Source organism: Pristiophorus japonicus, chromosome 20 (assembly GCF_044704955.1).
Source record: "Pristiophorus japonicus isolate sPriJap1 chromosome 20, sPriJap1.hap1, whole genome shotgun sequence".
Lineage (NCBI taxonomy): Eukaryota > Metazoa > Chordata > Chondrichthyes > Pristiophoridae > Pristiophorus > Pristiophorus japonicus.
In genome coordinates, this window is record NC_091996.1 from 18069376 (window position 1) to 18082433 (window position 13058).

General features: G+C 41.6%; 1 protein-coding gene across 1 annotated transcript in view; it reads left to right on the forward strand.

Moving 5' to 3' along the window:
• nup188 (nucleoporin 188) overlaps positions 1-13058 on the forward strand; it is a 95488-nt gene that overhangs the window by 23797 nt on the left and 58633 nt on the right. The window contains exons 13-18 of the mRNA XM_070863838.1: positions 1568-1633; positions 3364-3483; positions 3820-3946; positions 11311-11466; positions 12246-12372; positions 12916-13003. Of these exons, the coding sequence (XP_070719939.1) occupies positions 1568-1633; positions 3364-3483; positions 3820-3946; positions 11311-11466; positions 12246-12372; positions 12916-13003 (684 nt within the window). The remainder of the gene's footprint in view (positions 1-1567; positions 1634-3363; positions 3484-3819; positions 3947-11310; positions 11467-12245; positions 12373-12915; positions 13004-13058) is intronic.

A 13058-nucleotide genomic window follows, 5' to 3' on the forward strand; every position in this document is an offset into this window, starting at 1 on the left:
GAAATTCCTGACCATAAAAATGATGGTATCAGAAATATAAAATAAATTAGATATAAAAATAAGGACAGTGTACAAATTCAAAATTGGGACTGAATTATGCCTGGCCCAATTACCTCCTGCAGTCCAATCCCGCTTCACCAGAACACTACACTTCATCTTCACTCCCTGTGAGCAATGTCTAGAGGGAATCGACTACTGTGTAATAATCCTGTTGTATGTTGGATTTCATAATGAGCAGATATGTCTTCTATCGCTATGTTGTTGTAAGTCCAACACATGATTTATATTGCTGATGCCTATAAATCAGTTTTTTTTTTGTAAAAACTATTAACAAAAAAATTGTATTGAAATGACTCCTTTTATAGAGTTTCTACAGAGTGGACAGGACTTGCTGGTTAGGTGCAAACCATTAATTTGGCTACATTTGTAGCCATAAGAAAAAAAGTTTGCCTGTGATTAATTAAACTTGTGATCACTGATGCCAGTCAAAGTGATGGTACATATTGTAATGTACGCATCTGTGAGTATGCTCGCAGTTTGGTAGTGCTGTGTTGAGTTGGGAGTGGCTTAGTCAAGTGATGTTCACAAGACTCAATAAAACCCCAGCCATTTGGGTTTGGGGAATTCACGATGAGGCAGGTGGTTGTGAGCCTGGTAATGTATAGTGTGATTGTTATACCGTCGCTAATAAAACAACTAGTTCTTATTAGCAATGTGTTGCTATGAATTCTTTAGCAAAGAACCCATGAAGCAAATACATTACACATATCAAGCCAATACTGATTTTTAATTTTTTTTAATGTTCTCCTCTTTACCTGTCATCCTTGTTTCCCTAGGCGTTGCACCAACCAGAGTTGAATCGTTACCTGCAAGCAGGTCTCAGCCAGTGCCATTCTTAACTGATATTCAGGAAGTGCTCAATAGTGCCCTTTGGAAGATTGTTCCTTTTGACTTTTATCCCACGGATGCACCTTTCACCTACTCCGAGGCAGTAGGAGGAGCTCGGTCTCGCAGGGATCAAACCTGTGCCTCACCACTCTCTACCCCCAACATGCTATACCATTCTGCTCTGCTTTTGCTAATGTGGAATTCAAAATTGAGCAGGAGGCTGTCCTATATAATTTTTTTTTTTTAAGTTTGCAAATAGATTTGTCACTGGCATTAGCAAAGTGACCCCTACTAAGTTTTTAAAAAATTGCCAAGATTTATTTTAAGATTCCCTTAGCCGATAAGATTAAAAAAAAACTTCTTAAACTAACTATAGTCCTGTCCTGTATCGTATTATTCCTCATTAATGGGTAAAATTGTTCCAAACATGTAATTCTTAAGGGAACTGAAGCGATTCTATTTCAGTATTGCAGCTGCAGTAGATGGTGACGTCTCAAGGGGCTTTTCTACCCTGTTTGTTCCTGATAGCTTGGGCATGATCAGAACTGACAATTTTTCATTTTTATTGTATTGTTTCATGGTAGAATGTACTTTGATACTTTTGTTACTGAGCTACTATATATGCTTTCTGTGCTTTTCCGAAGTAGACTGACTTGATCCGATTTTTCTTCTCTTTCAGCACTTGATTAATGTAGCTTGTGAGGTGTTTGCAGCCCCGAATCTGGCTGAACTTTTTTGGGATACTGTGAGTACATCAGATTATGTTTCTCTAAAGATTGCAAAGAAGGTACTGACACTGATCTTTTCTAGTAGGATCCAAAAAACAATTTAAGGTGACAAGTTTCTGTCAGCTGAAAGTGCTGTTATGATTACCTTCACAATGGCATGCCATATGTAATTACCAATTCCACAGATGATGAAACAAGCTTTTTTCTACTTCCCATCCACCTCTTGATGGAAATAATTATTAATGATTAATGACCTGTTAAAGAGCTGTTTTTCTCTTTATAAAATAAACACCACTTACCCATTATGAAAGATGTGCTGTTGGACTGAGCATCTGGTGTACCTTCTACAGCATTTTGTTGTGTCTTCAGTTAACTTATTTCAGCCTTTTAGCCGCACAACACAACAGTGAGACACAACTCCATCAAGCTTAGTTCCCATAAGAAGTTTCTAAACCTTTTGAAAAATCTTTTTTTTGGCCTTTGAAAATGGTTTCAAGTGCCAGTGGTAGTTAAGTACAGTATTGCTTTTCACTTGCTTTATTTTGTTTCTGTATAATTGCATAGCTCACAATAAATACATTTGTAGTTTAGCCTGACATAGTGGGTCTGGAAAGGCTTGTATTGAAAATGAAGAAAGTGGGAATCAGTGGAAATAGTTTATCATGGAAACATAATTAGTTGAATGATAGAACCCAGAGGGAGGTGGTCCAGGGATTGTCTTCAGCCTGGGAGAATGTTATCACATGGATCAGTTTTAGGACCTCTTGTTTAATATCTTCATAAATGATGTGGAGCTAGGAGTCACAGGCACAGTGGCTAAATATTCAAATGATACAAAGCTTAAAAACATGGTAAACTCCAAAGCTGACCAGGATAAGCTACAGGAGCATGTGAACATACTTAGGAATTGGGCAGACTGTTGAAATTCAATGTAGAGAAATACAAAGTACTTCACTTGGGGACAAAAATCCAGGAAGGGATTATTACTTAAATGGGAAAAAATAACGTGCATGGAAAATAAGAGAGCTTGGAGTCCTGCTTGACAATAAATTTAAACTACCGCAACAATGCTCGGTGACAGTGAGTAAAGCAAATCAGATGTTGGGATGTATTACAAGGACAATATTGAGCCGAAATAGTGAGGTAATCCTTCCACTTTATAACTCGGTGCGACCCCAGTTAGAATACTGTGTACATTCTGGTTGCCGCAGATATTGCAGCTAGCGCGAGGATATAGAACAGAGCGAATCAAATTGATTGAGGAGATGGAGGCATTGGATTGATTGCTGCGATTAGTCCATTAGCGTTGTATCATGTGACTACTGGGTTGGTAGCAGGTATCTTGTTTTTTTTTGTCCAGCAGTTCCTGTGTTCCTTTTTTCCTATGGTCTACCAGCGTAGTGTTTTTCTGTTTATCGAAGCAATTGAGAGTATGGTGGGCATCCCGTATATCTTTTTAGCTTGTAACTTGAAAAAAGAATAATTGTTAGTCTTGCGGCACCCTGCCTCTCACTCCATGCACAAGATTTTATATGCTTTCAGTTCATAGCAGGCATACAGCTGCCTATGGGACCAACTTTGCTTGATAGGAGCATAAATAGAGTAATGGGAGAAGCCCAGGATGTTTAGTTGTTTTTTGTGGAATTGTTGACCGGTAAAATTAAAATAGCAATGATTTTACCTGTATAACATTTAATGGAAATTCTGATTCCCTTTTGTGTGTGTTTGTCTCTCTTTTTCTCTGCAGGAGCCCACAGCAGGTCTGGCTATTTTGTTGAACAACAATTGTGGAATGTTCCCGCAGTCTATGGCACCACTGCTGCAGCTACTATCTGCACTTATATCGGACAAATCCACTGCTAAAAAGGTATGAATAAGCTTACCTAACCTTTTTAAAAAGAGAGATTCGAAGAAACGCATGTATGCAAGATCCCTACTTTGATGCAATGCACCTTTTAATACCGCAGAGAGTTATAATATAATATTTGGGAATTGCACAGTATTATTGACTGCAATACTCCTCGATTCCGAGGGACTGCCTATGATGATGAAATGAAATAGGACTAAATGAAACAAAATTCTTGGGTCACAATGTATAGTTTTGTTTGACTGATGTAGAATATTAGCTGCAATTGTTTATTTTCTCTTTAGCTGGTGTAGGCGAGTTTGTGTTCAGTTGTTGCCATTTTACTTTCTTTTGAAGGTTTACAGCTTTTTGGACAAAATGACATGTTATACCGAGCCGTACAAGCACAAACCGCATGATGTACTTTCACATGAGGATGAAACCCGGTGGAGGAGGCAAACCCCAAAGCTGCTTTATCCTCTTGGTAAGAACAAGTTCCAGATAATTTTGCACAGAGGATAGGAGCTTTGTACGAATCCTGCACTTTTTAAAAATTAGATTCTTTCCTTCAAGCTTTGTCGTTGGATAATTATTATAGTTGCACAAGTGTCAGCTGTGGCTCAGTGGGTAGCACATTCACCTCTGAGTCAGGAGATTGTGGGTTCAAGTCCAACTCCAGGGACTTGAGCACATAAATCTAGGCTGACACTCCAGTGCAGTGCTGAGGGAGTGCTGCACTATTGGAGCTGCCGTCTTTCGGATGAGATGTTAAACCGAGATCCCGTCTGCTCTCTCAGGTGGACATAAAAGATCCCATGGCACTATTTCAAAGAAGAGTAGGGGAGCTACCCTGGCCAATATTTATCTTTCAATCAACATAACAAAAACAGATTATCTGGTCGTGGTCACATTGCTGTTTGTGGGAGCTTGCTGTGCGCAATTTGGCTGCTGAGTTTCCCACATTACAACGGTGACTACACTCCAAAAGTACTTCATTGGCTGTAAAGCGCTTTGAGATGCCTGGTAGTCGTGAAAGGCGCTATATAAATGCAAATCTTTTATTTTATTTTATAGAGAATGATGCAACTAAATTTCTGACTATACACTCTGGAGTTTCACTCCGGTGTATCTTGATTCTCCTCTAGGTCTGTTAGCCCTCTTAGCCACACTAGCAAACATGCAAAGCATTTTTAATTTCCCCCTTTGGAAAAAAATTCAATATATAATTAGAATTGAGAGAAGCACTTGTAAAATTTGTTTATGAACTCAGCTGGATAGTCTGATATGGCACCTTCAAGGAGACAGAGGAGCAATCTGTGGGTGAAAAGAGGTCAATCCTGCATTGCTCGCAAGCTTAAATGGAAAGAGATCACTGAGCCAAGGAATGGTGTGTGACCTGGGGAGAAAGCAGAAATAGAATGCAGTTTCACTGAAACCTGAAATTTCTGAGTGGTGAAGGGTTGTCTTTTTTTCCTACCCCATAGTTTTCTCCTCTCTCTGGCAGGAGCCTCTGTTCCATTGGGTATCTTACTAGGTACTTACCTGGTTGAGTTCATAAGCAAAAGGACATTGACAGGCTAACTGAGTGGACAAAAATTTGGCAGATGGAGTATAATGTTGGAAAGTGAGGTCATGCACTTTGGCAGAAAAAAATCAAAGAGTAGGTTATTATTTAAATGGAGAGAGATTGCAAAGTGCTGCAGTATGGCGGGACCTGGGGGTACTTGTGCAAGAAACACAAAAGGTTAGCATGCAGGTACAGCAAGTGATCAGGGAGACCAATGGAATCTTGACTTTTATCGCAAAGGGGATGGAGTATAAAAACAGGGCACTCTTGCTAAAGTTGTACAGGGTATTGGTGAGGCCACGCTTGGAATACTGTGTGCAGTTTTGGTTTCCATATTTACAAAAGGATATACTTGCTTTGGAGGCAGTTCAGAGAAGGTTCACAAGGTTGATTCCGGAGATGAGGGAGTTGTCTTATGAGAAAAGGTTGAGTAGGCCTCTACTCCTTGGAATTCAGAAGAATGAGAGGTGATCTTATCGAAACGTATAAGATTATGAGGGGGCTTTATAAGGTGGATCAGTTTCCACTGATAGGAGAGACTAGAACTAGAGGGCAAAATCTTAGAATAAGGGGCCACACATTTAAAACTGAGATGAGGAGAAATTTCTTCTCTCAGAGGGTTGTGGAACTCACTGCCTCAGAGAGCTGTAGGGGCTGGGACATTGAATAAATTTAAGATAGAAATAGACAGCTTCTTAAATAATAAGAGAATAAGGGGTTATGGGGAGCGAGCAGGGAGGTGGACCTGAGTCTATGATCGAATCAGCTATGATCATATTGAATGGCGGAACAGGCTCGAGGGGCCATATGGCCTACTCCTGTTCCTATTTCTTATGTTCTTATAAACCAGTGATGGCAGTGCCTTACTGCTGTGTTGCAGTACGTTAATACCTGAATGCAATGAGATATTGGACTGTCTGTATAATCTTTTCTAATCTAATAACAAAGGATAGAAACATAGAAAATAAGTGCAGGAGTAGGCCATTCGGCTTTTCGAGCCTGTACCGCCATTCAATGAGTTTATGGCTGAACATGCAACTTCAGTACCCCATTCCTGCTTTCTCACCATACCCCTTGATTCCCCTAGTAGTAAGGACCATCTAACTCCTTTTTGAATATATTTAGTGAATTGGCCTCAACAACTTTCTGTGGTAGAGAATTCCACAGGTTCACCACTCTGGGTGAAGAAATTCCTCCTCATCTCGGTCCTAAATGGCTTCCCCCTTATCCTTAGACTGTATCCCCTGGTTCTGGACTTCCCCAACATTGGGAACATTCTTCCTGCATCTAACCTGTCTAACCCCGTCAGAATTTTAAACGTTTCTATGAGGTCCCCTCTCATTCTTCTGAACTCCAGTGAATACAAGCCCAGTTGATCCAGTCTTTCTTGATAGGTCAGTCCTGCCATCCCGGGAATCAGTCTGGTGAACCTTCGCTGCACTCCCTCAATAGCAAGAATGTCCTTCCTCAGGTTAGGAGATCAAAACTGTACACAATACTCCAGGTGTGGCCTCACCAAGGCCCTTTACAATTGTAGCAACACCTCCCTGCCCCTGTACTCAAATCCCCTCGCTATGAAGACCAACATGCCATTTGCTTTCTTAACTGCCTGCTGTACCTGCATGCCAACCTTCAATGACTGATGTACCATGACACCCAGGTCTCTTTGCACCTCCCCTTTTCCTAATCTGTCACCATTCAGATAATAGTCTGTCTCTCTGTTTTTACCACCAAAGTGGATAACCTCACATTTATCCACATTATACTTCATCTGCCATGCATTTGCCCATTCACCTAACCTATCCAAGTCGCTCTGCAGCCTCATAGCATCCTCCTTGCAGCTCACACTGCCACCCAACTTAGTGTCATCCGCAAATTTGGAGATACTACATTTAATCCCCTTGTCTAAATCATTAATGTACAGTGTAAACAGCTGGGGCCCCAGCACAGAACCTTGCGGTACCCCACTAGTCACTGCCTGCCATTCTGAAAAGTCCCCATTTACTCCTACTCTTTGCTTCCTTTCTGACAACCAGTTCTCAATCCATGTCAGCACACTACCCCCAATCCCATGTGCTTTAACTTTGCACATTAATCTCTTGTGTGGGACCTTGTCGAAAGCCTTCTGAAAGTCCAAATATACCACATCAACTGGTTCTCCCTTGTCCACTCTACTGGAAACATCCTCAAAAAATTCCAGAAGATTTGTCAAGCATGATTTCCCTTTCACAAATCCATGCTGACTTGGACCTATCATGCCTCCCCTTGGACGTAAGGGCAATATCTAACTCCCTCTTGAATATATCCAATGAACTGGCATCGACAACTCTCTGCGGTAGGGAATTTCACAGGTTAACAACTCTGAGTGAAGAAGTTTCTCCTCATCTCAGTCCTAAATGGCCTACCCCTTATCCTAAGATGATGTCCCCTGGTTCTGGACTTCCCCAACATCGGGAACATTCTTCCCGCATCTAACCTCTCCAGTCCCGTCAGAATCTCATACGTTTCTATCAGATCTCCTCTCATCCTTCTAAACTCCAGTGACTAAAGGCTCAGTTGATCCAGTCTCTCATATGACAGTCCAGCCATCCCTTGAATCAGTCTGGTGAACCTTCGCTGCACTCCCTCAATAGCAAGAACGTCCTACCTCAGATTGGGAGACCAAAACTGAACATAATATTCCAGGTGAGGCCTCACTAAGGCCCTGTACAACTGCATAAGACCTCCCTGCTCCTATATTCAAATCCCCTAGCTATTAAGGCCAACATACCATTTGCCTCTTCACTGCCTGCTGTACCTACATGCCAACTTTCAATGACTGATGTACCATGACACCCAGGTCTCGTTGCACCTCCCCTTTTCCTAATGTGCCGTCATTTAGATAATATTCTGCCTTCGTGTTTTTGCCCCCAAAGTGGATAACCTCACATTTATCCACATTATACTGCATCTGCCACTCGTTTGCCCACTCACCTAACCTGTCCAAGTCATCCTGCAGCCTTTTAGCGTCCTCCTCACAGCTCACACCGCCACCCAGCTTAGTGTCACCTGCAAACTTGGAGATATTACACTCAATTCCCTCATCCAAATCATTAATGTATATTATAAATATCTGGGGTCCCAGCACTGAGCCCTGCAGCATCTCACTAGTCACTGCCTGCCATTCTGAAAAGGATCCGTTTATCCTGACTCTCTGCTTCATGTCTGCCAACCAGTTCTCTATCCACGTCAGTACATAACCTTCAATACCATGTGCTTTAATTTTACACACCAATCTCTTGTGTGGGACCTTGTCAAATGCCATTTGAAAGTCCAAATACACCACATCCACCGGTTCTTCCTTGTCCACTCTACCAGTTACATCCTCAAAATATGTTAGAAGATTTGTCAAGCAGGATTTCCCTTTCATAAATCCGTGCTGACTTGGACCGATCCTGTCACTGTTTTCCAAATGTGCTGCTATTTCATCTTTAATAATTGATTCCAACATTTTCCCCACTACTGATGTCAGGCTTAACTGGTCTATAATTACCCGCCTTCTCTATCCCTCCCTTCTTAAAAAGTGGTGTTACATTAGCTACCCTCCAGTCCATAGGAACCGATCCAGAGTCGATAGACTGTTGGAAAATGATCACCAATGCATCCACTATTTCTAGGGCTACTTCCTTAAGTACTCTGGGATGCAGACTATCAGGCCCCGGGGATTTATCGACCTTCAATCCCATCAATTTCCCTAACACAATTTCCTGACTAATAAGGATTTCCTTCAGTTCCTCCTTCTCACTAGATCCTCGGTCCCTTAGTATTTCCGGAAGGTTATTTGTGTCTTCCTTCGTGAAGACAGAACCAAAGTATTTGTTTAACTGGTCCGCCATTTCTTTGTCCTCCATTATAAATTCACCTGAATCTGACTGCAAGGGACCTATGTTTGCCTTCACTAATCTTTTTCTCTTCACATATCTACAGAAGCTTTTGCAGTCAGTTTTTATGTTCCCAGCAAGCTTCCTCTCATACTCTATTCCCCCCCCCCCCCCCATCTAATTAAACCCTTTGTCCTCCTCTGCTGTATTATAAAATTCTCCCAGTCTTCAGGTTTGCTGCTTTTTCTGGCTAATTTATATGCCTCTTCCTTGGATTTAACTCTATCCTTAATTTCCCTTGTTAGCCACAGTTGAGCCATCTTCCCTGTTTTATTTTTACTCCAGACAGGGATGTACAATTGTTGAAGTTCATCCATGTGATCTTTAAATGTTTGCCATTGCCTATCCACCGGCAACCCTTTAAGTATCACTCGCCAGTCTATTCTAGCCAATTCACGTCTCGTACCATCGAAGTTACCTTTCCTTAAGTTCAGGACCCTAGTCTCTGAATGAACTGTGTCACTCTCCATCTTAATAAAGAATTTACCATATTATGGTCACTCTTCCCCAAGGGGCCTCGCACAACAAGATTGCTAATTAGTCCTTACTCATTACACATCACCCAGTCTAGGATGGCCAGCCCTCTAGTTGGCTCCTCGACATATTCGTCTAGAAAACCATCCCTAATACACTCCACGAAATCCTCCTCCACCGCATTGCTACCAGTTTGGTTAGCCCAATCAATATGTAGATTAAAGTCGCCCATGATAACTGCTGTACCCTTATTGCACGCATCCCTAATTTCTTGTTTGATGCTGTCACCAACCTCATTACCACTGTTTGGTGGTCTGTATACAACTCCCACTAGCATTTTCTGCCCCTTTGGTATTCCATAGCTCCACCCATATCGATTCCACATCATCCAAGCTCATGTCCTTCCTTACTATTGCATTAATTTCCTCTTTAACCAGCAACGCCATCCCACTTCCTTTTCCTTTCTGTCTATCCTTCCTAAATGTTGAATACCCCTGGATGTTGAGTTCCCATCCTTGGTCACCCTGGAGCCATGTCTCCGTGATGCCAATTACATGATATCCACTAATCTGCGCAGTTAATTCGTCCACCTTATTGCGAATACCTCTCGCATTGAGGCACAGAGCCTTCAGGCTTGTCTTTTTAACACCCTTTGCCCCTTTAGAATTTTGCTGTAATATGTTCCTTTTTGCTTTTTGCCTTGGGTTTCTCTGCCCTCCACTTTTACTTTTCCTCTTTCTATCTTTTGCTTCTGCCCCCATTCTACTTTCTTCTGTCTCCCTGCATAGGTTCCCATCCACCTACTTATATTAGTTTAACCCCTCCCCAACAGCACTAGCAAACACTTCCCCTAGGACATTGGTTCCGGTCCTGCCCAGGTGCAGACTGTCCGGTTTGTACTGGTCCCACCTCCCCCAGAACCGGTTCCAATGGCCAGGAAGTTGAATCCCTTCCCCCTGCACCACTGCTCAAGCCACATATTCATCTGAGCTATCCTGCGATTCCAACTCTGACTAGCACGTGGCACTGGTAGCAATCCTGAGATTACTACTTTTGAGGTCCTACTTTTTAATTTAGCTCTTAGCTCCCAGCTCCCTAAATTCATCTTGTAGGACCTCATCCCGTTTTTTACCTATATCGTTGGTACCTATATGCACCACGACAACTGGCTGTTTACCCTCCCCTTCAAAATGTCCTACACCCGCTCCGAGACATCCTTGACCCTTGCATCAAGGAGGCAACATACCATCCTGGAGTCTTGGTTGCGGCCGCAGAAAAGTCTATCTATTCCCCTTACAATAGAATCCCCTATCACTATAGCTCTCCCACTCTTTTTCCTGCCCTCCTGTGCAGCAGAGCCACCCAAGGTGCCATGAACTTGGCTGCTGCTGCTCTCCCCTGACGAGTCATCCCCCTCAACAGTACCCAAAGCGGTGTATCTGTTTTGCAGAGAGATGACCGCAGGGGACCCCTGCACTACCTTCCTTCTACTGCTCTTCCTGTTGGTCACCCATCCCCTATCTGGCTGTGTAACCTTTACCTGCGGTAAGACCAACTCACTAAATGTGCTATTCACGTCATCCTCAGCATCGCGGATGCTCCAGAGTAAATCCACCCGCAGCTCCAGTGCTGCAGTGCGGTCTCTCAGGTGCTGCAGGCGATGCACTTCCCGCACATGTAGTCGTAGAATATAAGATTCAAAATATAAAAGCGGCAAGGAAAAAGAGTTGGTGAAACAGCAAAATTGTAATCCTTGATGAGCTGACATTAAAAGTAGACTTAACATTATTGTAAATAGGCATATATTCTCAAAACAATGCAATTTAATTCTTATAAACAGTTATAACTCCTGCATTAAATGTATTGCATTATTTTATCTCACCCTAGGATCTGGTCAGGCAAATATCCGCATGTCGCAGGGTACGTATGGGCATGTAATGCCCACAGGACAGGGTTACCTTGTACGTTGGGATTACTCGTACAGCTCTTGGACAGTTTTCACTTGTGAAATTGAAATGCTTCTACACGTGGTTTCAACAGCAGGTGAGTTGGGTACCGGTTGTTTTGCGCGAGACCTATAATGACTCAGTGATATTATGCCCTGTATATTTGTATGTGGTTTTATATTGGTGAATGTCTGTATTCAAAATGAACGAAAACTTCAATTGAAATTTTGGTAAGTCAAAATATAACATTTAAAATTTCTGCCTGTGTGCAGTCTACTCTTAATTTAAAGTTGCTTAATTCAAATTTTCTGATGATACCTATTTTTTAAGCATTAAGTGCTCACTTTTTGTGGTACAGGTATATACAGCATTCAAATCATTGGATGCTTCAATTTTTTGTGCAAAACCAACTTTGAATTATCAGGAGTAATGTTCAGAACAAATTTAAAAAGATCTTCATAATATCATTTGGAAAGTATTTTCATATGAAACAACTGAGACGTTAGCTATATGTCTTAACAAATATTTCAACTACTCTTCTGATGGATTATGTAGATAATTGTCCCAGTTGTGCAAATCCGGACAATTGGACTGACAGAGGCATTGCAACTCACCTGATATCAATTCACATACAGATTTTTTTCTTGCCGATGAAGACATGCTTAATAAATGTCTTGCATTACAAGAATTTATGATCCGAGCCCAGCTCCACTAACTTATTTCAATATCAAACAAATTGTTAATTTTGTCTATAGATTCATTGAGACCGGACATTTCATTCTGTTAACAGAAACATTTATCCATTAGTCCTTAAAGTTAAAATCCTGCAGATGTACTCTGACAGATGTTATGTATAATTTTGTCTTTTTGTACCAGATGTTCTTCTTCACAGCCGGAAGGTCAAACCCATCATTGACCTGGTACATAAAATAATCAGCACGGATTGGTCTATTACGGATTGTCTGCTGCCAATCACTTCGCGTCTGTACATGTTAATTCAACGGTAAGAATTTAAAAAAAAAAAAGGATTTTAACTTGGAAAACCATATCTTTCTGCTGGCATTGATGTGGATTTGTCTGTAAAATTGAAATAGTACAACCGTACATCGTTCCCGCTAAGCCGTGCAGCGGTCTGGAGGTCCCGCGCAGACGATCACCGGATTTTCAATGCAAGAAACCGCGCATGCGGGAAAATTCGAATAGGAAAGAGACTGCGGCACCCAAAAAACAAATTACAGGAATATTGCTGCCCTTGTGTTGCATCTACATGATCAAAATTTGGGAAACGAGACCAAAAATGACGGCCAAATTGCTTCAGTATTGGTACTGCAATTTTGGGGTATTGTACATTTCAGCTAAGAACACTTTTGTAGATCAAAATCTCTATTTTGCAAAAGATGTTCATATCTTCTGGCTTAGAAACAATTGTTCACGTACCAGTTATACATGTATTTATGTTCTCCAGTTGGTAATTTCAATGTCTCGGTATGTAATCAAATGTGTGTGTGTTTTTTTTTGGTGCTAATAGTTTCTGTGCTTGCTGCAGGCTTAGTTCAGTGATGAACCCTCCAATGGATGTGATCGCTTCCTGTGTAAATACCCTAACTGTTCTGGCCACACGGATGCCAGCCAAGGTAAGCCATGATGGGAATAATCAGTGCTGGAGTGACAACTTTGAGGTAGAGCACT